Here is a 25,863-nt window from a genome sequence, read left to right on the forward strand (position 1 = left end):
CAGCCTTCAGACTATCAGGCTATAACAGTGAAGACAGCTTCACTGCAAAGCACCAGAGTACAGCTCCGGACTCTGCTCGGTCATTCTCAGAACTCTACTTACTCTCGAGACATTCCACGTTACAACTCGCGATGCACTTGACGATACACTAGAGTACACCTCCTGACTAGGTTCAGTCATTCCTGAAGCTCAACACACTCTAAAATAAAACTCAACAATGCACTAATTCGAGATATACTAAGAGACACTCTCGATGCACTCGGCACTAGACTACGAGACACGCACTCTTAACGAACTCAACTAGGCAATGAGCACTGATTATCAACCTGCATTTGAGAATGTTCTGGGCATAAACCAGTAAGAATTGGTTCTAGAAGATTCTCCATCCGTCTACGGCATATTGCCAATTTTGTCACCAAATGGGCAATTTCTCACCAAATGTGGCAATCCTGCTTTCCCTTGCCATTTTCTGGCACCCCTAAACCTGCTTTGCGAGGAAGTTATCTTACCGCGCCTGGACATTTCGTAACAATGTCATTTTCCAGATCATCTAGGCACTGGACAGCAAAAGTGATTTTTAATTTAAAACTAACATGATATAATTAACTAGCATAATTTAACATAAGTACATTTTTTTAAGGCATTTTTATAGAACAGAACTGGAGAATTGTATTTGCTGGTATAAATGAGAGTGCAATTGAGGAGGAAAAGTCTTGAGTCTGGGTCCAGAATGGTTAACACAGCTCAGAAACAATTTGCCATACAGTTAAAAGTCTTTAATCCGGACTCATCGGGACTTCGGCGATTCCGGATTATCTTTTTTGCTGGATTATAGATCATAAGTTTAAATCTGGTAAGATGGCATGCAGAAATTATAAAATTAAAAATATGAAACCGCAATTTATGAAATAAAGAGCAATTATGATCTTAAGGGTATCAAAATTTACAAAAAAAAAAAGCTTAATATTTATTTGTTTACTTTATTAAACATTTCTTTCAATGTAAGTTGTTTCATTTTTTATGTGATAATACATTCTCTTTAATTCTTTAAACAGACATAATTTCTTGTTCAGATACAAAGTTCCGCTGTTCAAGTCCTATAATTGCTGTGTCGAGAATACCGACTAATTTGTCAATCAATCGAAATTTTTTCGTTTTCAATAGCCTCTCTGTCACTTTCTTCACTATCGGAAGCAGTACATCGAAACATGCTTTTGCTTTGTAGATGCTTTGGCACCTCCAGAATCGGAAACTCTTTTTGACATAATTGAAAGTTCAAGCTTACTTTTTATAAAATTGCTCTAACAGTCTGCAAAAAATAATAAGCTGGATCCAATTAGAAGATTAAGGAACAATGCAATTTGCAACATTAACTGAAATAGATAATTAGATAATTTTAGTCAAGCTTATACCATCTGTTATACATTAAATGCCCATGCATAAACGCATACGCGCATACGTAAAGATATTATGCGCATGTGCAGAAAGTTTGTAGCTTTGAGGTCCGGATTACAGATCATTCCAGATTATGGACATCCGTATTAAAGACTTTTGACTGTATTACTAAAGCACCAAATGATGCACTTGCTCAAAAGTTGGGATAATTGAGATAAAGAGACTATTAGAAATAAAAAATGCCCTTTCTTTCTATAATGCTGCCCCCATGACTTTTCACACAGAAACTGAAAACGAAATAACACTTAAATTCAGCTAATCTTTTAGGTTTAACTAAGTTATTCATAATTTTGGCAATACATGTAGCTGGATTTATAGGGTAATTTTAAATTCGACTTATAGTTCCAAATTTTTGTTGAATTTTTGCAACAAAATCTTTTCATATATTTGGATGTATATGATAATAATTTAAAATACTGCCATAAACAAAAGATCAAACATTTCTTAAAAGAAAGCAATGGATATTTTATAATAATAAATACAACTGCATTAGCACAATTGTTCAAATAATTCAAAAGTTAGATTTCTCTGACTAATTTAGCTAGATAAACAAAATGATATTAAGCAACACATGAAATTAGCAAGCTAAGTTGCAGTCTAGTTTTTCATTAAAGCAAAAGCATATACTATCTTATGCTTTTAGAAAAACTTTAGCTTAATCACCTGTCTTATTCGTTCTCAGCTTCTTGATTAAACAATAAAATTTAAATATATAGTAACTAAAATGGTTAAATAAACCAATCTGTAAAAATTAATTTAAATGAGAACTAAATATTGATACAAACCCCTGTAGTAAGTTGTACACCCTAATCTTTTTAAATACAGAAAACATTTCAGAAATTATTTATATGAAAAGTACATCTGTTCTTTTATCATATACATAATGCATAATCAAAATTAATGATAACTTTAACCACATAATATTGCCAGGTTTGTTTTTACACAAAATAGTCATTATATACATATTTCAGCAAGAAAAATAATTTCATAAATTAAATTCTGTGCAAATATATTAAAGAAATATCAAAAGAAATTTAGCAAATGTTGCATTATACAATGTACACCAATATATAACAAAACAATATAAAAAAAAGCTAAGTTTTAATTCAAAAAGTTTTTAAAAAATATCTCTTATATGAAAAATATGAATGATTACCATCAGATGAAATTTCACTAGTAATGGAATTTTTCTCTGTTCCTTTCAACAAATGGTGTTTTCCAAGTTCTGGCAGAAATCTAGGTAATTTAGTCACAGAATCAGTCCTTGAAGAAATATCGGAAGCAGTGTCTGGTTCTATTGCTTCTAAATCAAAGCTATTTATTTCCTGAGAAGTCTTGGATCTCTTCTAAAAAGGTGAGTTTCTCTTGATTAAATGACAAAAAATGTAGAGTTTTTTTTAAATAATTAAAAACTCACAAACTAAAATTGCACGTAAAATATTAAAACTGAAATATCCTCATGAAAATTTATTAAATACAAAGACAAATTTATAAGTCATTTCTAAAACCCAAACCATTATGACATATTCATCACCAAAAGAAAGAATGAAACTAAAAAATTTTGTGGAGAAAAGAATGCTTTGAGAACACTATTAAAATACAGGCAGGTAAATTAATAGCTTTAATACATAATGAATAAAATCTAAATATTTTTTATAACTCCAAAGGTTGATTTTTATAAACAGCTTTATATTAACAGTTTTCTGATGTAATAAAACTTTACTGAAGCAATATTAAGATTTTTTTCCCCATATCAACTTGCTACCTTTTAATAATCATCAATTTAATCATAATTTTGGGTACGCTTCCATTAACGGGTCTGGATTCAGAAATAAAGTTTCAAAAACCAAATTTATTTCCAGATTTTACACGCATTTCTTTATTTTTCAACATAGGTGGCAAGTTTGTTTAAACACTTATCATATCTTAGAACTAGATTTTTAATACCCTCTTCATAGAAACTTGCCACCTGCTCTGTTAGCCAAGAGGTCACAGCCATTTCACGTCTTCATCATTGTTTTAGTGGTTGCCACCAAGATGATGTCTGAGATAGTGCAAAAGATGAAAATTGTTGGGCACAAGCTCTGGGCCATAGGGGGGGATTCAAAACTTCCCAGCCAAAAGAGTCCAATAAAGTTCGGGTTTGAGCTGAGGCATGAAGCCTCACTTTGTCATGAAGTAGTAAAATTACCTCTGTCAGCAAGTTACGTCTTTTGTTTTGAATCGCTTTGCATAGCTTTCACAGGGTTTGGCTGTGGGCTACCACATTTATAGTGGTTCCACATTACATGAAGTAAACCAGCAAAATACCATGCCAATCCCAAAACATGGATGCCATGATCTTGCACTTGGATAGGGTTTGCTTGGCCTTGACACTTACAGGAGAGTGTGTGTGTGTATCTCCACTCCATGCTCTGTTGCTTCCATTCGGGCATGACATGTGAACCCCATGTTTCGTCTCCTGTTACGATCTGAACAAGGCATCACATCATCAATTCAAAAAATTCAGAAAACACTCAAATCTTTTGTTTTTGTGGTCCTCTGTTAGAAGTTTAGGACCCAATGGGAGCACAGTTTCTTAAACATTAGCTTTACAGAAACAATCTTGTACAGCACTGACTTAGACACTTCAGAAAATTCATTTGAAAGAGTGCTTATGGTGAAACATCTATTATCAAGAATTTTTGCTTCAACTGAAGCCACCACATCGTCTGGGATCACAGATGGGAGACCAGAGCAGGATTCATCATAGAAGTTGTCATGGCCAGCATTGAAGTCTCTGACCCACTTACGCACTTTGCATGCACTCATGGCAGTAGCTCCGTAAACTTCACAAATCTGCCAGTGAATGTCTGCAGTGGACAGATTTCTTGCAGAAAAAAAATGTATCACTGACTGTAATTCCCGCAGGGTGAGCGATTTGATAATCTTGAACATTTTAAAGACACAGAACAGACTGTACAGGTTATCTATACAGCTGCAACTGAGCACAGTTGTTTCCAAGGTATATTGGGACACGACTCACTCGATGTAGCACTCGTAGAGTGCACGCCACCTATTAGTGTATGCAATAAAATGGCCCTTACTTAACACACTACATATATATGCACATGCATATGTATGTGTACACACAAATATACATACATATGTGCATACAATACCTATGATTCTGAATCCAATCCTGATAACAGAAGAGTGCCTAATTTTGTATGTCTAATCACACAGAAATTTAACTATTATTCATATAGTATATATATATGTTTCAATTTCACTGAACCTCCAGATGAATTATGCCATTAATTTTAGTCTATAATTGTAAATTTTGTAATCAAATTCTTAGAAAAATTTAGAAAAAAATTATTTTTAATTTCATTTAAACTGTTTATTACTAAAACATGTGAACATCAGCAGAAAAGTTTACGTTGATAAATTTATAGGCAGTGAAAAGACCTCATTTACCCACACCCCAAGAATCATATTTTAATAATCACACACCAGTAATTAATGTATGTACATTTTCAAGCACCAGACAGATTTAGAAAAAAGTTTTTCATTTACATAGATGCAAAATAAAGTTTAAATAAATTAAGCAATGTATTTAAAACAATTAAAAATACTTTCTGATTACGAAAAATATTCATGTGAAAAAGTATTCATGAAGCAAAGCAATATGTTGTGAAAATATTTGTGAGCAAACCAACAATGTCATTACAGTCAAAAGTCGTTAAGCCGGACTCGTCGGGACTCATCGGGAAATTGAATCAATGAATTCTGTGGTGTCATATAATGTTTCTTTAATGTCAATTCAAACTTAGCATGTTATGATATATTGAGAATAGGTGAAATAGTTGAACATCTTGAAAGTAGTGAAAAAAATATTAAAAAGAATCAAACTCTGATTATTTTAGCTGGGAATACTTTCATTTTAAAAATTCATGCTTTGCTATATTCAAGGTTATTTTAAAGTTTAATTTTATTGACTTTTAAAAGGGGGACTTGGTGAAATTTGGCATTCTATAAAATGCATTACAATATAAAAGATGTTCACATAATTGGATCTTCTTCAGAGTGCTAAAAATTCCAGTAGTGACATTTCGTGTCGCATGACTTTTAACACATGCCTCAAGCAAAGAATAAGAATGCTTCTGTCGTTTACATTTCTGGCTTTGTTCACTGGTAAGGAAAAGAAGTGGGAAAAAAATTATTTCAATTTGGCCCTGTTCCATAAAAAGTGGCTGAGCAAGCTACACTGTACTGGCAGGAATCCTGGTATACGGACATGGAATAACATTAATATGAAGAACAAGCTTTCAAGCCAATGCTATTAAAAGCTGCATTTTTTAAACTATCTCCCAAAAGTTAGTAAATGGTGTGAAAAATGCTAAAACTGCTACAAGAAGAAAATCATGTGATATTTGACTGCTTAATTGCTGTAATGTAAAATTACTGTTAAATGTAGGCGTAGGTTGATTTTTTGTGTTAAAATCCAGTTTTAAATGACAGTTTCTATGTTATTTAATATATTTCATGAAGATCATTTGGACATGGAGAACAATGTTTCTCAAGCATTTTTCAAGTGAGGACAGCTTTCTGAAAGTGGAATGTTCTGTGGACTACCTTACTCTTGTCTCTTTTGAAAGCAAAGTTTTAGCATATGTTTACTACAGTCAAAAGTCATTAATCCGGACTCGTCGGGACTTCGGATTATCGGCGATTCCGGATTATCAATTTTTCTGGATTATAGATCACCAGTTTAAATCTGGTTAGATGGCATGCAGAAATTATAAAATTAAAAATATTAAACCGTAATTTCTGAAATAAAGAACAATTATGATCTAAAGGGTATCAAAATTTACAAAAAAAAAACAAAAAAAAAAAAAGCTTAATATTTATTTGTTTACTTTATTAAACATTTCTTTCAATGTAAGTTGTTTAAGTTGCTTCGTTTTATGTGATAATACTTTCTCTTTACTTTACCAGAAGCGGATTATAATGACGAGGAATTTGATTTAAATCATATCAAAGACAGAGTACATCGAGATGAAATACTACATGTAGTAAGGAATTATAAGCCAAATAAAATAAAAACATCTGCCCTGAAAATAAGGATAGTGCCAGATTACCTTTCAATTCATTGCGCGCCGCATCGTTTCGGCGTTCCCCCCCCCTCCCCGGGCCGCAGAGCAGCGTGAAATTGATAAACAGATTTCGGAATGGTTTGAGAAACGAATGACATGCCTTTATCCATTTTTTGCAGCAATTCCACTTTTGGTTTAATGGACTTCGAAACATACTTTCGCTTTGTAGATCCTTTACATATTAGTAAATATATATCGGAAATTCTATTTGACATAATCAAAAGTTCAATCTTACTTTTATAAAATTGCTCTAACAGTCTGCAAAAAATAATAAGCCGAATCCAATTCGAAGATTGAGGAACAACGCAATCTGCAACATTAACTGAATTAGATAATTTTAGCTTAGCTTATACCGTCCATTATACATTAAATGCGCAAGCGTAAACGTATTATGCGCGTGCACACATGCGTATTCGCAGACGTAAAAGTCTTACGCGCATGCGTCAACGCAAGGCATGCACAGAAAGTTTGTAGCTTTGAGGTCCAGATTATAGATCATTCCAGATTATGGGTGTCCGAATTAACGACTTTTGACTGTACCAGTATGCTTAGATTTTTTACATACAATTAATTAAAATTAATATGATATTGAAGATATTAGTATTAATCAATTAAGTTGATAGGAGAAATGTTAAATTCGTTTTCAATAATTCAAGGCTATTAGAGTTTGGATACTCTTTGTTTTATTAACTAAAAATTAAGTAAATGCTAGTACTTACATTATTGACATGGATGAGAATGGCATTTACCATCAATTTGATTTTGGCTCCTTGTTTTTATATATGTATTAATGATGAAAATGCTTTCTAACGGATACATATAAAAAAAACTGAATTCTAATTTTTAAAGCACCATTGTGCAATTCACTATATTCCATTTACACCAGTACAGTCAAAAGTCGTTAATTCGGACACCCATAATCCGGAATGATCTATAATCCGGACCTCAAAACTAAAAACTTTCTGCGCATGCGCCGCGTTGGCACATGCGCACAGGCATTTTACGCGTACGCGTAAGACCTTGACTACTGCGCATATGCATGTGCGCAAACGCAGTGGAATTGCTGCAAAAAATGGATAAAGACATGAAGAATGTGACAGAGAGGTTAGTGAAAACGAAAAAATTTCAATTGACAAGTTAGTCGGTATTCTCGGCACAGCAATTAACGGGACTTGAACAGCGGAACTTTTTAACTGAAGAAGAAATTATGTCTATTTCTAGAATTAAAGAGAAAGTATTATCCCATAAAACGAAGCAACTTAAACAACTTACATTGAAAGAAATGTTTAATAATGTAAACAAATAAGTATTAAGCTTTTTTTTTTTTTTTTTAAGTGGAAAAAAAATTATTTCAATTTGGCCCCGTTCCATAAAAAGTGGCTGAGCAAGCTACACTGTCCTGGCAGGAATCATGGTATACGGACATGGAATAACATTAATATGAAGAACAACCTTTCAAGCCAATGATTTTAAAAACTGTATTTTTTAAACTATCACCCAAAAGTTAGTAAATGATGTGAAATTTGCTAAAACTGCTACAAGAAGAAAACCGTGTGATATTTGATTGCTAAATTGCTGTAATGTAAAATTACTGTTAAATGTAAGAGTAGGTTGATTTTTTATGTTAAAATACAGTTTTAAGTGACAGTTTCTATGTTATTTAATATATTTCATGAAGATCATTTGGACATGGAGAACAATGTTTCTCAAGCATTTTTCAAGTGAGGACAGCTTTCTAAAAGTGGAATGTTCTGTGGATTACCTTACTCTTGTCTCTTTTGAAAGCAAAGTTTTAGCATATGTTTACTACAGTCAAAAGTCATTAATCCGGACTCGTCGGGACTTCGGCGATTCCGGATTATCGATTTTTCTGGATTATAGATCATCAGTTTAAATCTGGTAGGATGGCATGCAGAAATTACAAAATTAAAAATATGAAACTGTAATTTATGAAATAAAGATCAATTATGATCTAAAGGGTATCAAAATTTACAAAAAGAAAAAGCTTAATATTTATTTGTTTACTTTATTAAACATTTCTTTCAATGTAAGTTGTTTAAGTTGCTTCGTTTCATGTGATAATACTTTCTCTTTAATTCTATTAAACAGACATAATTTCTTGTTTAGTTTAAAAAGTTCCGCTGTTCAAGTCCTATAATTGCTGTGTCTGAATTGAATACCGACTAATTTGTCAATTGAAATTTTTTCGTTTACAATAACCTCTGTCACTTTCTTCGCTATCGGAAGCAAATTATAATAACGAGGAACTTGTTTTAAATCGTATCAAAGATGGAGTACATCGAGATGAAATACTACATTTAGCAAGGAATTATAAGCCAAATAAAATAAAAACATCTGCCCTGAAGATAAGGATAGTGCTGACAGATCAACTTCCAATTCATTTCGCGCTGCGGCGTTCCCCCCGCCGAGCAGCGTGAAATTGATAAACAGATTTCGGGTTTCGAAACATACTTTCGCTTTCGATCCTTTACATATGAGCAAATATATATCGGAAATTCTATTTGATATAATCGAAAGTTCAAGCTTACTTTTATAAAATTGCTCTAACAGTCTGCAAAAAATAATAAGCCGGATCCAATTCGAAGATTAAGGAACAAAGCAATCTGCAACATTAACTGAATTAGATAATTTTAGCTTAGTTTATACTGTCCGTTATACATTAAATGCGCATACGTAAACGTTTTATGTGCACACGCATATTTGCAGCCGTAAAGGTCTTACGCGCACACGTAAACGCTTATGCGTTTACATCAATACGACGCAGAAAGTTTGTAGTTTTGAGGTCCGGATTATAGATCGTTCCGGATTATGGGTGTCCGAATTAACGACTTTTGACTGTATAAAGTATTCATGTGGCAACTCAAGTATGTGCACAGCATGTTTGTTGCAACCAGTGCACAATGGAAAAGGTGCACAGAGCCAAGCTTGTGGAATACTTTGATTTTTCAAATGAAAAACAAATCGCTGTGTACATGGGAAGAAAGACAGTGCATAAAGAAGGATTTCTTAATAGTAAGTGTATTATTACTGATGTTCCTTGCTTTTTTTATTAAATTGACTGATTGCTTTTGTATGAAATTTTTAGCATTGCCACCATTTTAAAAATTTTTGCTCATTAGATCGGCATCATTTTTTTTTTTTTTTTACTTTTTTTTTACTCTTTTTTTTTTTTTTTTTTTTTTTATTTAGACTTAATTTTATATGCAGAATCAATCTACATGTTGTTATGAAAAATATCTTATTTTAAAAATTATATATGACATAAAAAATAATTTATTATTTAATTTAATATCACAAATAACACTTCCCGGAATAGATCCTGCACACCTGGGGGGGGGGGGGGGCAAAAATAATTTCCTCATGAAAGCATATACAAATGAAAAAAAGAACTCTTATTGAAATATGAATTAGAAATTGTAATTCAGTGATAGAAAGTATATATGACTATCTCAACAGCAGCAATAACAATGATAATATGGAAACAATCCCAGTAATGATATGGCAGCAGGAAAATGGAAGAATGTTTATTCAAATAATAGAAATATTGTTATTATATGACAAAGCTGAACACTGCCAAGTATAAGAAATCAGTGTGACAATGGATAAAGATGAAATATAAAGCATATATTTAACTGTTTATTAATATAATATAAATGTGTTTGCTAATTAGACAATTTATATTTAGAAAATCTGAAAATAATTAATTTTCTTTAAATATACTTGTGTTATAAATTAATGTAGAAAAATTAATTCAACTGACATCAGTAAAAATTTATATTACATACTTTTTTAAATCAAAAAGTGTTTATTTGTTGAGTCAATGTTTGAGTGATATAAAGGGTCAAAATATACCACAGCAGATATAAATTGAAGTAAATTAATATGTATTTCCTTATAAATAACCATTTAATAAAGTTAACAAGAAGCACATACATACCTCTTTCAATCTTCGCCGCTTCTTTTTTAATTCCTCCTTGATATTTTCAGGAATCTCTGACAAAGTCTGTAAATTTTCCAAAAAAAACTTGCTGTGACTAAATCATATAAATAAAACTGCAGGTAATCTAAACTTTAATTGGAAGAACTATTATAATGCCTCAAGATTATTGTCCAGCTTCAGACAATTTTATTTTATAGACCTTAAAGATCATGATTGATGATTACATATGTTCTGAAAAATACTGGTTACTTTCATTGGCTGTCAACAGGAAAAAACTGGCATAAAAAAGTTTTGCTTGGAAGGTTTTGATGTAATTTAAACATGATTCTTAAAATGCATATTATTATTTTTACTATGATGCATGCATATTTAAATGTATTAAAATACTAAAATGTAATACATGTATTAAGTTTAAAGAATTCAGTGAATAAGATGTTTAATGAATAAATAATGAAATCTGGATAAAACTATATCTTCATACAAGAAGCATTTTTTAAATATAAACAATTTAAAAAGCATAGAGAAAAAAATTTAAAAAGTGAAATGTGCTAGACTTTTCATGATCTGAAACTACACACATACATATTAAAACTCACAATATAATAAAGTAATGCAGAATTTTGGAAACATAAAACTTCTGAGAGATATTAGGCATTTTTTTGGTTAAGGGTACACCAATTGTAATTGTGCACCAAGTTGGGTAACCTGTTCATTTCCTCTCATCAGTAAATATGTGATGATGTCAGTATGAATAAACAGGAAGAATAAACTTCAATCCATTAATTTTTCCGGTACTTTTCCGTTTCGCCGGCGCGAATCTTGCCAAGCAGACTTTATTGGCGACAGCATACAGTATACACATAAAAAATGCTAACAAATGTTAGTTCTAAGAATTTTTTATTTTGAAGGCATAAACATTTTAATATGGTTTAAAATTTTGTAAAAAGCCAATAAATAAAGACAATAAATTTGAAAAAAGAATTTACAATGCTTTCATTGTTCAATATCCTGATTCACTGGTTCTTATCACGTTATCCCAAGTGATCTCATCTCACGTTAACTATGCTACAAAAAACTAATTCTCTCAGTAATTATCTACATTAATTTCAAGTTAAATCTTAATTTGGAATACTAGTTTAAATGCAAGAATTATTTCAATTCGTGTGACTAGCTTCCTCAGAAATTATGTAAAACCGCAGTGCTTTACTTCACTAATGCATTCTCATTAGAATTGATGAATTTAACCTTTGATTTTGCGTTTCTATATTTTCACCTTCTGGTGAATGGGTGATTACATTCTAATTGACTTGATCACCGCGAATGGTCTTAGGGCATAAAATTTAACTATCTTGTAAAAATTCTATGTAATTTTATGCCAGTATTGAAAGAAACAATCAATCTGATAAGAAATGGCTGCGACTTGTTTTGAAAATGAAGCGTAAAAGGTTACCAGCGAAGATATTCTGTTTGGCATCAGTTGTACCATTATTGGCGACTTTATCGTTTGCACCGGCAAAACGGAAGAGTACCATTTTTCCTTTAACACTTTCAATTTCAGTTTTAAATGCTTTAAAAAAATGAGTACGGATTACATAAATTGGAAACTTCTAAAAATGACAAAGGGTCGCAAGTAAGTTCTTTCAAACAAAGGTATCATCTCACTGAACGACTCAGAAAAATCGCAAAATGAAATTGTATTTTTCTGCAACTAGAGTACCAAAATTTCTCTGCAAGGAAAGATCATGTCAGGAAAAGAAAGGTTTGCAAAGCAAATTCTGATTCAAATGCTTGCACATTTCTTTTCTACAACTGTTAAGTTTCTGGTTATAATAGCTATTAGAATTCTGTAATTTACTTGTTAGAATTCTGTGTGTTGTTAGAATTCTGTAATTGCTATACAACTGTTTAATGGAATAAGTGTATGACTTCTTATTTACAAAGATTTAATAGAACAGCCACTCCTTTTATGAAGCTCTCTCTCTTTATATATATATATATATATATATATCCTTAAGGTTGCCATTGCTATTTCTAATTATGTTTTATGCCAACATCTACGTCTGGTTCTAAGTAGAACCTTGTTAACTAAAAAATACCCAACAATGTACATATCTTTATTTACTGTATTGAACATAATAAATGTATGTATCATGTAACACAGAATTTTTGTATAAGAACAATAATCAGAAATATAGAATTTATATTTGAAAGCACATTATTAAAATAAGAACTATAGTTCATATAGACAAATACCTCAATTGTTGCTTCAACTCTTCCTTCACGGACAGAATCCATACTTTAATTTATCTAAAAAACTATTCCTATTCACATTTTTGGGAAAGAAGAGTAATTATGATTAAAAATTAAATATTCACTGAATTAAAGCATTAACTTCCCAGTTCGCGTTCCATATTCATTAACAATTCTATCATACTGCAGATTATTATATTTTTAAATGGAAAAAAACAACTACCGCATGTTGTTGCGTAAGAATTTTTTCTTTTTTATGAATAATTTTTATAAACAACTGCAACATCATTTTGAACTAAAAACATCGAAAAAAGGAAAAAGAACACTCTGAAAGAGTTGCAGTTTATCAACTGTTATGCTCGTTGCATAGCCTCATAAGCAATTTTTAATGCCTATTTTTAAATTAACTATGCAGAATCAGAAAATAAGGCAAGTGCCAATGTTACAGACGGATTTAAAATCATTTATCTCCGTTATCAAGAATGTTTACATTTTCAACTCTTGTGCCATAGTAACGGGAAAAGAGAAGAGTTGAGCGAAATATTGAACGCTTCATGTCGTATCTGCACAAAACAAGCCACAAGCAATATACACCACGAGCATTTCTTTGGTCTACATCAGCGTTTCTTACATTGTGGGTCGCGACTCCCAAGCGGGTCGCCAAAAAAATGTAGCGGATTCCATATTTCTTTAACTTATTATAATTTTACGATGACCAAATATTTTTACACAAATATCTGAAAATAAAGGTAAGACAACACAGACAAAAAAGACATAAGGAAAACCTTTCGACGCATTCTTTTTATAATAAAAGCGTTCATTTTACTTGCCTTGCATTTGACGCTGTCATTTCGTCTGTTACTTATTTAAAATTTTCTCATTGTTCTATGTCTTAAAATTAGAAATTAAAGTTAATGACCTAAAACTACAATAGTATATTACAGTACAAGTGAAAAAATTGATAGGTTCACACACATGTGTGTGTGATTTGAGGAATGCATTTATGGGGGTCCCGCAAAATTTTCGTAAATATTATGGGGACTTGGGGGTTGCGAAAAAAATCTTAGTCAAAAAAGTGGTCGCGACTGAAAAAAGTTCAAGAAACTCTGGTATATATGTTTCTGTTATTGGCATAGCTAGAGCTTTTGCTGCTTGGGACGCTCCCTTTTTCTGTCATTTGGACGTTCCTTGAATTTGCCGCCTATTCTGATATAACCTTATCCGATATACAAAATGTCAAAATTCATGCAGAGAAATAAATTTAGGTTTACTTGATTAGGTAAACTCGTAGAAGTTTACTTGATTGCTCCAGTGGCTATAATTTAAATACCACAGAATTTTTTTTAATGCAAAATAGGCATTTATAGTTCTTAAATATTCCTTAAATGGTTTTTATTTAGAAAACTCTTCTCATTACCATTGCAATAACTGGAATTTTATTCTGAAGATTCAAAAGGACCGTCCTCTCATGTCTCTGTTTCATTTTCCTAGCGATAATGGAAATAAAACTTTTAAAGTACATCTCTCTTAACAAAGAATTCTTCATTATTAACGGCACTGTCATCATAATTTATTTGATATTCATAATTTTCATTCGAAAATTTCGTCGGAATAAAAAAGGTGTAACAAGAATATGTAGCCATTAAAATCACTTGGTGATTTCTTTGAATACTCTATCTAGAGTAAAAACTTTTTTCATATTATTTTCACATGACATTATTTCTGCGTGCCTCGATGATCCATAAAATAATGTTTTACACAAAAAATTCCTCCCCCAAAAACTGTGTCACAGGAGCGTACTGCCTTTTCCGCCCTCCTCGCCACTTTTGTTAGCCCACTGACAAGAAGCGGATAGGTTATCAAGAATTCGGGACATTTATCAAGACGCCAAAGGCATAGCACGATCTCCTTACTTTATATAAAAAACATATGAAACATTAATGATAATTGCAACAAAACTCAGTCAACTCAGTGAAAGAAATATATCTAATGGCACCTCTATTTCCCCCCCCCCGAAAAAAAAAACATGAGAAACATAAACTAACGTTAAACTCTTTAAACCTATCGTCTTAATCCGTCATTGTTAGCTCGTTCGGAAATTCATAATCATTGGATCCAATTATTTATTCAGTAGCATACAAGCAAGGAACTTTCATGTCTTAACATCTCGACGATTTCATAATGCTGGATACTTTATGGAAAAGATCTCGGTACCTTTATGCAAGTCGCCAAGATAAAGGTTATCTCGTGGTCGTCCTGCCATCATAAGGTTGCATTCTTCGCGATGTTGTTTGAACTTCAAAAAGATGCTGCACACCTCTGTGTCCTTATGTCAAGAGATCTTTGTATCTTGACGAACAATGGCTGATTTAAACATGTGCCAGCATTTTTGTAAATTGATCGTGACGATCAAACCAGCTCCATCCGTCATGTTGTTGAACTGAACCCTGGTCTTAGAATTATAAAAATAAGTCCAAGTATCATCAGAATGCAAAAATTTCCAAGGTTATCAATAGTTGCAACTTGCATGCAGTCTTTCCAAGGATCACTGTAAATGTTTAATCACCCATATGATATGCATGATCTCTTAAATAGTAGACCATCTGCTGGACAACAAATCAAGTCTAACTTCTGCAATCTCGCGGATATCAATCTTCGGAAATAATGTCATGTAGTCATTAAGTAGAGGGTTGGCGCCAGATCTATGCAAACAGTGCGGTCGCAGCGGGCGGTAGGATTTAGGAGCGGCAAAATTCTATAGGCAACGGTGGTTGGTTAATGCGTAATTTTCAGTGTATCTGTTCTATAGTCCTACTTGCCAACCTACGACACTCAAAAATCAGGAGAATTTTTCAATAACATGTTTTTGACTAATAAAAATATGTGCAGCAGAAAGAAAAAATATTTTTAATGATGTATTAACCTTGAATAGTAACTTAGTAATTAATATATGAAAATAAAAACGTTTAAAAACTTTTTTAGTTTTTAACTTTAAACAGTTTTTGTTTTTGCACTTGATTTTACTGCAGAGAAATATTTTTCTAAAAAAGCTGCAGCATGATTCGATGCATTCAGAGGCAGCTTGCGCTCCAGTAAAAAGGCAGAGAACAAGTATGCTGCATTATTAACTTTCTGGTCCTTTGTTTCCACAGAAAAGTTTGATTTTTTTTCCAGTACAACTTATGTTGTCCTTGTGTACGCACATGTATAAGAACATCAGTCCTTACACAGTGCGAAACTGAAAAATCGCAATGGTAAACGATGCATATTGCAATATTACATTTCCTTGACGAATTAATAGAAGGAAAGTCATCTGTGTACGATTTTTGAAAAGTACATGAGCATTTTATATATTTCGCAGACATAACTAATGCAAAATATCCCAGTTTCTTAAGCTGTTTCAGGAAAGCATTAGTCACTGGCGGCACGAACGATAAACAACCGCGATCTTGCTTTGTCCTCATTGGCTAATTTATGCCAGATGACCTGCAGCGGCGCTTGATTCTCATTGGAGAACAGGAACACGACGTTTTCGGTCACGTGTTTCGGACACCTGTTCATTTTTATATACGCACGGACTAACTAGATGAGACACACACACTGAGTGCGGACCAGCAGGGTTTATATAGCTTTCGGCTTGTGTTCGAGAACATTCTGGGCTAGACCGGTAAGAATTCGTTCCAGAAGGTTCTCCATCCGTCCAAGGCATATCGCCAATTTTGTCGCCAAATGTGACAACCCTGCCTTCCTTACTATTTATGACAACCCTAAAACTGCTTTGCAGGGAAGCCATCTTACCGCGCTTGTACATTTCATAACATTATTCTGAAGCAAGAGACGTGAAAAATGTGCAATTCCCTCTCCGAGATCGGGCCGGGACCTCTCGAATACGCGCCGAGTGTGCTTCCCGTTACACCATGAAGGTATGCAGAAAGAAGGAAGAAAATGTCTTATATAACTCGCTTTTAAAGAGCTGCTGAGGATTAGGGAACCCAGTCGCCAAATCCTGGTGGTGGATCTTCATCCACCACTTTTTTTTTTTTTTTTTTTTAGTCCAAAGGGATTTGAATCCCGAAGGACTATTAGTTTCGTTTTGGCATTTTGCGTCGGACGGATAAATGTCGGTTCACTTTTCAAACTGTTGCCATAAAATGTTAGAGTCCTGCATTATATTTGAAGAAATTAAATAATGAAAATCTGCGTAAATGTATGTATATTTCTCACATTGTCATAAAATAACGGTACATAGAGTCATCGAATTTTGAATAACGTAATCCTCCAACGAATATGAGCATGTGGAAGACCAAATTTGAAATTTGAAATTTGTTTTATGATCGATTTCCTATTTTTTAAAACTTTGACGAATTTTTGATTAACAAACTCAAGGATTTCAAAGCGAGCAATGGCAACGTTGCGCAGAAAAAACATTTTTATCTCCAGCGCGTGAGTCACTGTATCGGAAATTCTAAAGATATGCTCGTTTTAAAACTATTTTGCGATATTGCTGTTGCATTGGATCTTATGGTTTAAGTGCGAGGAACATGATATTTAATAAAGAAAGGTAACACACAAAATGTTAAAAAACGTCCCTTTGGACGTAATTTAAAATCTGAAAGATTTCAGATTTTTTTTTGGTGGATTTCAGTTGCTTTCGTTTTGGCATTTTGCGTGGGACTCATAAACGTCGGTTCACTTTTCAAACTGTTGCCACAAAATGTTAGAGCCCTGCATTATATTTGAAGAAATTAAATAATGAAAAATCTGCATAAATGATTGTCTATTTCTCGCATTGTGATAAAACAATGGTACATAGAGCCATCGAATTTTGAATGACGAAATCCTACTGCGAATATGGGCATCTGAAATCCCAAGTTTGGAATTTGTTTTATTATAGATTTTATATTTTGTAAAACTTTAACGAATTTTTGATTTACAAACTCAATGCTTTAAAAGCGAGAAATGGCAACGTTATATAGAAAAAAAAACTTTTATCTCCAGCTCGCGAGACTGTGTATATCGAAAATTCTAAAGATATGCTTAATTTAACATTATTTTGCGATATTGCTCTTGAACTGAATTTTATGGTTTAAGTGCAAAGAACATGATATTTAATAAATAAAGGTAACACTCAAAACGTTAAAAAAACGCCCCTTGGACGTAATTTAAAATCTGAAAATTTTCAGATTTTATTTGATTTTACTATCTATGAAGCATTCAGACATTATGATATTAGATAACTATATCAATTGAATCTTTCTCTCTCTTTCTAAGAAAGTGTGCTAAGAAATTTCAGACGTTACATTGGCATCATGTATCATAAAACTATACTTTTCAAAATAACGTATCCAATGTTTTATAACTACTACATAATTAAACAGTTTAGATTTGGAATGAATTATATTACAGCTCAAGATTTTATACTTTTCAAAGTAGCGAATCCAATGTTTTATAACTACTACTTAATTAAATAGTTTAGATTTGTACTGAATTATATTACAGCTCAAGATTTTGTGAAGTAGTTCTTAAACAATCATATTTTGACATGTAGGGACTTTCCAAGGGTTGCTAATTCTTCGTTTAAATCACTTTTTTTTTTTTTTTTTTTTTTAGCTGAGAAGGACTGGAAGTGTTACAGTGAATCTAGTGTTTTCTTATTTCAGTGCTTGCATTCTTCTGAATTTTAAAAAGTTTTAAAGTGTAAGATTCAGAATACATATTGTGTATAACCTGATTATATCCATTGTTAACAATAAAAGTTATATGTTAATAAATTGAATATATTTGTTGTGAATAAGATAAATTCGTTCTGTTGAGTATTTCTTGTGTAGACAGTATATTTAACAGTGAGCAGTTAATGAATGGGAAGTTTAACACACTAAATGTATACGAATGCAAATTAGTAAAGTTCACTTTGAATAAAATTCTGCATTGGCTATTATTATAGAACATCTTTTTCATACAGACTGCAATAAAAAGTGCTGACTTCTATTTACATATATAATTGGTGTAAATATTTTCTCATATGCACAGTTTTATGTAAAGATAGCATTTGGGCTCAGATGTTAATTACATATTTCTTTCTTCATCTTATTTACCATTTATTAAGTAATATTTCACATGGATATTTTTGAGGAGTGTCCAACATGGATTTGTATTTATTTCAAATGCTTTCAACCAGGTAGTGAAATCTTCACAATTGCTTATATTTGATCTAACTTGGCAATGAAAATTTTCAGAAAAAATCGACGATGCTTTAATTATTTCGTACAGAAAATTGCATGGCAAAATATTTTCAACCATCTTGCTTAAATCTTAAAGCACCCGAAGGGTCATGTGACATGACAGAAATATTACTGGATGTCCATTGGTCCATCCTAGAAGCCACTCCGGTGCTGCTTTGGTAGACGGTTGCACGGATTTTGGCGATTTGTTGGCGATTTTTCTTTTGGCGAGTAATACAACTTATGGTAAACTCATTGATGGATAAGTTATTTATGGTAACCGATACTTTGTTGTCATTTTATTTAAAAAATAATGTGTTTTATTGTGCATAAATTCCGTGTTTTAAATATTATTTATGGCTTCTAAATATTAAAAATCAATTTAATTTTGCATTTTTATTTGAAATAAAAATTTTATTGTTTATCATATTTTATGAAATTTTATATTGTGGGTGATGTAACCAATGACGTCACCTTACTTTAAAAGTAATTGGTTTTTATATGTATAAATTTAATCTAATGTTTTAAACATTATTTATGGCTGTTAAATATTAAAATACAATTTAATTTTGCATTTTTTTAAAAAATGATTTTATTATGTATGAATTTTTAAATAATTTTAATTCTAGGCGTGATGTAATAAGCTCTCTGATTGGTTATAGAATATTTGTGCATTAACGAGCTATAATCAGCTCCCTGATTGGTTACTGAAAATTTGTGCATTTCCGCACCGTTTTAAAATTTAATTCATATCTTCGAATTCCTTGAAAGATGTCTTCAAAGATGTTATTTAAATTATGATTCCGATTTTTTTGTGGTACTTATCAATAAGCAATAGGTTAAACACTCAAAAAAATGTAAGTATCTGGCGTCTCTTGAATTCTGCCGGTCGCACACTTCTTCAATCACTGTAACATCTCTTATACTCTGTTGGTCGTAGACTGTTTCAATCACTCTAATATATATATCTTTCAGTTTCTAATGAATATATTTTGAATTTTTAAGGGGACTCATACACCTTAAACCCCTTATGATCTTCGAATATGTAACTGTTGCAAGAATTGGGATATTTTATTTATTTTAAAAGGAATTACTTCCAACCTTTTACAGCTGACCATATAAACTAGCTGCTTTGGAAACTAGTATCCAGAAAGTTTGTGTTGCCACGAATATTTCTGTAATTTAATACGCTTTGTGACAAAATATTTCGTCATGTTTCCACTTTGCGCGCATGATATTTTAAAAATGGCTAAAGGTACATACTTGAAATTGGATGGAATTCTTTATATGGGCACTATTTTGTAACTGCACCCAAAATCTGATGAATTAAATGATATTAAAACATTTTATGCACATTAGATTTAAACATTAGATTTTTTTAATAAAATACATTTCATAAACTCAACTCCAAATAAAGTAAAAATTTAACATGAAATTCTTAGAATTTTTGGTTCACAGTAGTTTCCAAATGTTATAAAAGCTATATATGAAATATAGAATTAAATTATGCAACAGAATGTTTTAAACTGTGCGCGCAAATTGGAAACATGACGAAACATTTTGTCACAAAGCGAATTAGATTATAAAAATATATTTTCAACACAAACTTTTTTATTACTTTTTCAGAAAGTAGCTATATTATGTAGTCAGCTATAAAAAGGTGGAAGTAATTGCTTTTAAAATAAATACGTTATCCCAATTCTTGCAACAGTCACATATTCGAAGATCATATGAGTTTTAAGGTGTATGAGTCCCCTTAAGTATTTTTGCCTTGCTGCGAGAGAAGAACGAAATTAATTGAATGAGAAATATATCTCTAATGAAATTCGAGGAAAATAGTTTAAATGAAATGCAGGAAAAAATGCGCATAATTCGATATTCCGTACAAGGAAGTCATGTGGTGAACAAACACATCAGATTTTTTAATAAAGGAAGCAAACAAAAATTTTTGATAATTACAAAACAATATAAAAATGCGTTTAAAATTTTGTTCAAATTTTAAAAAGTAATATTTTTTTTCACCAAGTGCTTTAAAAATTCACTTTTTTTTTTCTTTAAATAAAGAAAGCAAAATAAGAATTTTTATAATTACAAAATTGTGTACTCAAAAAAAAAATTGAGCACTTAATGTTTCTTAGTAACTGATGTTTCTTCCGTAAGCATTCGCAATGTATTTGAAGAACGAAGGGAAAAAATATTTTAATTTCCTGTAAATAATGACCCTGTAAGTATTCCATCCGTTAAGCCAGAGAAGAAACATCATCGCCTGTACATCTACTTTTCCCTCATTAACTAACGCTCAGCAGGAAAACGAAACGCCTAACTGAATTTAGGAAACGCTGACGCAGGCACGGGGGAATAAATTTCTTCGGTTGCACCTGCTGTCGTTTCATCTGCGCGCTCATTAGGGCACGATGATCACATTTGCAGAGAGGGGGGGATGAATGACTTGAAAAAGGCAGCTATATTTCATGCAGTAATACATCCTCAGTCTTCGCTAGGTTCAAAATGAGCTGCATGTTGTTACCTCTTACCTTTGGAAGAAAGGCAGAATCAGAAAGCTATTTTAAGGTTCAAAATTTATAAATAAAAGAAGCATTATGAACTGGAAAGCGTAATTTTTGTCGAGAAGATAACATTCAAATAAAAAAAATAAATCTGATAACTTTTAGATTTTATATTACGCCCAAAAGGACTTCTTTTTTCATTTTACAGGCACATAGACGTTTCCAGAGCATTTGCACTAACGCCACTTTAGGCTAAAAATATTTAAAAATAGCAGCCTTTAGTATTTCTGATAGACCGTTTCGCGCAGCGGAAATAAAAGTTTTTTATTCCCTGCAGTGTTGCCACTGTTCACTTTGAAATTGTTAGCCCAAAGGGGCCTTAGATCTCATGGGCGCTCATTGAGTCTCAAGACGGCATTTTGCGTCGTTTCACTTTCTGCATTGATTCACTTTTCAAACTGTTGCCACCAAATAGTACCGCTATGTATTATATTTAAAGAAACTAAATAATGCTTAATAATAAAGAATCTGCATGAATATATGAATTTTTCTCACACTCTGAAAAAACAACAATACCAAAGCCATCGAATTTTGAATAACGTAGTCCTCCAAACGAATACGGGCACTTGGAAGCTCGAATTTTGAATTTCGAATTTGTTTTATTACCTATTTCAAATTTTATAAAACTTTAACGAATTTTTGAATAAGAACTCAACGATTTCAAAGGAATCAATGGACCACTGTACGGAAAAAAAGCATTTTTATCTCCAGCGCGCGAGATTGTGTATCGGAAATTCTAAAGGTATGCTGTTTTTAAATATTTTACCATATTGCTATTCAGTTGAATTTCATGTGGTTTAAATGCGAACAACATGATATTTAATAAATAAAGGTAACACACAAAACGTTAAAAAACGCCATTTTTGGCGTAATCTAAAATCTGGAAGCTTTCAGATTTTCTTTTTTAAAATTTTTGATTTTTTTAATCAAAAATTAGTTAAAGTTTTACTGTATTGCTGTTGCTAATATACCTGTATTGCTGCAAGAAAAGTATCTCTCTCACTTCTATGTAGCTGTGTTAAAGAAATATTAGAATAAAGTTTGATAAACAAGAAAGAAAAAAAGGAAATGGTGATGGAATTAAAATTTGTGACAACGTATATCAAACTGGAGGTCGTAAAAAAAATCAATTTATGACGAAACCAAAAATTAATAGTTATATGTCGATCCTGGACATCAAATTTTAAACGAAAATAAAACTGCATTTAAGATGGAAAAAATCGACAAAATTGCAAATGATTTTTTCCTTTATTTAAAGCCCATTAAATTTTGAAATCTTTAAGAATTTCTAAACAATTATAATATGAATGAAGCGGCTGATAATTCACTCTTTATGCTTAATAAGAATACGCGACATGACCGTAAACAAAATACCGTCTCTGGAATAATAATTCAAAGTTTTTAAATTCAAGAATATAATTAGATGATCTTTATAATGAACATTAATGATTAATGATTAGTGATTAATGATTAATGATTAATGATCATTATGAGCCTAAAAGCAAGCCTAAAGCCTAAAGACTGCAAAGGCAGAAAATGCAGTCTTGGTTCCAAGTGGCTTTCGAGACTGCATAACGCCAATCTAGAATAATTCTTACTTTGTCTGCTCAATTACCCATACTTTTGCTTGCCTGAATTAGGAGTTTCAACAGGTTTTGATAAATCATTCTACGGCCATGATACACATTCATTTGATAAGCATTCTACGGCAATCATAACAGATTACCGCCCCCCTCCCTCGAAAACGCTATATGTTTGTTCTTGGTGTAAAAAAATTTAAAGAAACTTTCTGTGAGGATTTGTTCACTTGTCAATATGCGGGTCTTAGAGGCTGGTGATTTAAAAGCAAAAATTGATGATCGAATTGATGTGGATATTCTGTAAAGGACATGGCAATATTTGCCGTTTGACGGTGTAATTCGGCCGCATATACGCAGATTGTTTCTTGTCTTGCCCAGACTGAATTTGTAATTTGAAATGATTTTATGCAATTTCGAGGTATATCTATTTATTTTTAACTAATAACGCGTTTTAAGTTAAAAGACTTTCCTATTACTCTCTTTTCACCCACGCTTTTCATGCCCGAATGTAAATGAGATAGCAAGAGATAATTCAAATTAAGATGGAATGAAGTGCTAATATAAGCAAGAATTTCGGAAGTTGTTTTTAGAGCGTTTCTGCCTATTCCAGGTCACGTTGTGCTGTGATTATTAGCGACTTGAGTTGACCGGGGATGAGTGTTCTAGCCATTTATCTTTGTCTCGCCGGTTTACTACATACCAGAGCCATTCTTGCGCATTAAAATACAGTCAAAAGTCGTTAATTCGGACACCCATAATCCGGAATGATCTATAATCCGGACCTCAAAGCTAAAAACTTTCTCGCATGCGCCGCGTTGACACATGCGCATAAGACCTCTTACGACTGCGCATTTGCGTGTGCGCAAGCGCAGAATACGTTTTCGCGTGCGCGTTTTATGTATAACGAACGGTATAAGCTAAAATTATCTAATTATCTATTTCAGTTAATGTTGATGATTGCGTTGTTCCTTAATTTTCGAATTGGATCCGGCTTATTACTTTTTGCAGACTGTAAGAGCAATACTATAAAAGTAAACTTGAACTTTCGATTATGTCAAATAGAATTTCCGAATCTGGAGCTCCCAAAGGATCGTACATAGATCGTACATAAAACGAAGCAACTTAAACAACTTACATTGAAAGAAATGTTTAATAAAGTAAACAAATAAATATTAAGCTTTTTTTTTTTGTAAATTTTGATACCCTTTAGATCATAATTGTTCTTTATTTCATAAATTACGGTTTCATATTTTTAATTTTAGAATTTCTGCATGCCATCTTACGCGATTTAAACTGATGATCTATAATCCGGAAAAATCGATAATCCGGAATCGCCGAAGTCCCGACGAGTCCGGATTAACGACTTTTGACTGTATTCTGTTAGGTTAATATAATATGCAATTTGAATTTGTTTAAACACTGCGTGTTTTGTTAAGCCAGAAGAGCTTGGCTTCGTGTGAACCCAAGTTCGGTAATTATTAATTTTATGTTTGAATAAAAGGATCTTATACAACCTTCTTCTGATTTCTGTTTTGTTTCACAAGGCGAGAAAATAGTTCTTCAATAGTCCTTTTAAAGTCTATAGTGTATGTTTCAAAGAGACATAGACTTTACACAACATTATTAATGTCTTTCATAGACCAATAAAAATACCATTCTAATAGTATAGAGTTTTTCTTAACTATTCTTATTAGCTCTTTAAACCTTATGTTATTAAACAGAATTATCATCACGTCTCTTATTTAGGATGTAACTCTAATAATGATTCAGAAAATGAAATAAAAGTCTATTATACTTTTTGTAAAAAATTTTAAAAGAACTTAAGGTTAGAGAATTTGTCCAGCCGCTAATTGAGGGTAATTAAATTAAATCAAACCTTTGAACTTGAATTATACACAAATAAAAACATGAATCTATGGTTCCAACAGCTAACTCTCAACCACTCAACTTTATTTTCCGAAAATAATTAGACAAGCAATAAATTTTCTAACCAGAACATGAATTTTATCCCTACAGTTAGTAACTGTCTAACTGCTGGATTCTTGTTAATAGTCCAAAAAAATTGGAATACTTATTGACAAATATAAGCTAATATATATGTATACAATATGTTTTTAATCCCTACTTAAACCTACTAAATAGGAAGACGGAATGTAATTAGAAAAAAAAAAAAATCTGAAATATTTCAGATTTTAAAGGTAGCCTAAAAAGGTTTGTTCAGGTTTCTCGCTCAACTATTAGTCAATGAATTTGATATTGCATTCAATTCTGCTAACCTATTTCTTTTTGTCTTTTTAGCCTTCTTTTATGCATAATTTTTTTCGCACTTATGCCATATATAATTCAACAGCAAACTTACAAAAATTTTACAAGCAGCATAGCAATATACATTTAGAGCTGTCGATGCAACCTTAAGTATTGGCATTTTTAGTCCAAAGGGATTTGAATCCCGAAGGACTATTAGTTTCGTTTTGGCATTTTGCGTCGGACTCATAAATGTCGGTTCACTTTTCAAACTGTTGCCACAAAATGTTAGAGTCCTGCATTATATTTGAAGAAATTAAATAATGAAAATCTGCGTAAATGTATGTATATTTCTCACATTGTCATAAAATAACGGTACATAGAGTCATCGAATTTTGAATAACGTAATCCTCCAACGAATATGAGCATGTGGAAGACCAAATTTGA

General features: G+C 32.0%; 1 protein-coding gene across 2 annotated transcripts in view; it reads right to left on the bottom strand.

Annotated features, from left to right (window-relative positions):
- Cc2d2a (Coiled-coil and C2 domain containing 2A) overlaps nt 1-13,330 on the bottom strand; it is a 147,505-nt gene extending 134,175 nt beyond the window's left edge. The window contains exons 1-3 of one of the 2 annotated variants that reach the window (XM_085812156.1): nt 12,808-13,328; nt 10,552-10,617; nt 2,612-2,801 (exon numbers count right to left, since the gene is read on the bottom strand). In XM_085812156.1, the coding sequence (XP_085668282.1) occupies nt 2,612-2,801; nt 10,552-10,617; nt 12,808-12,849 (298 nt within the window). In that variant the 5' untranslated portion in view covers nt 12,850-13,328. Of the gene's footprint in view, nt 1-2,611; nt 2,802-10,551; nt 10,618-12,807 lie in introns of both variants that reach the window. The other variant, XM_085812157.1, reaches the window with a different exon arrangement.
- Between the last annotated feature and the right edge of the window lie 12,533 nt (nt 13,331-25,863).

The sequence above is a fragment of the Stegodyphus dumicola genome, chromosome 2 (genome assembly GCF_044657685.1).
Source record: "Stegodyphus dumicola isolate Sdum_Otavi_A_Nest chromosome 2, ASM4465768v1".
Classification (NCBI taxonomy): domain Eukaryota; kingdom Metazoa; phylum Arthropoda; class Arachnida; order Araneae; family Eresidae; genus Stegodyphus; species Stegodyphus dumicola.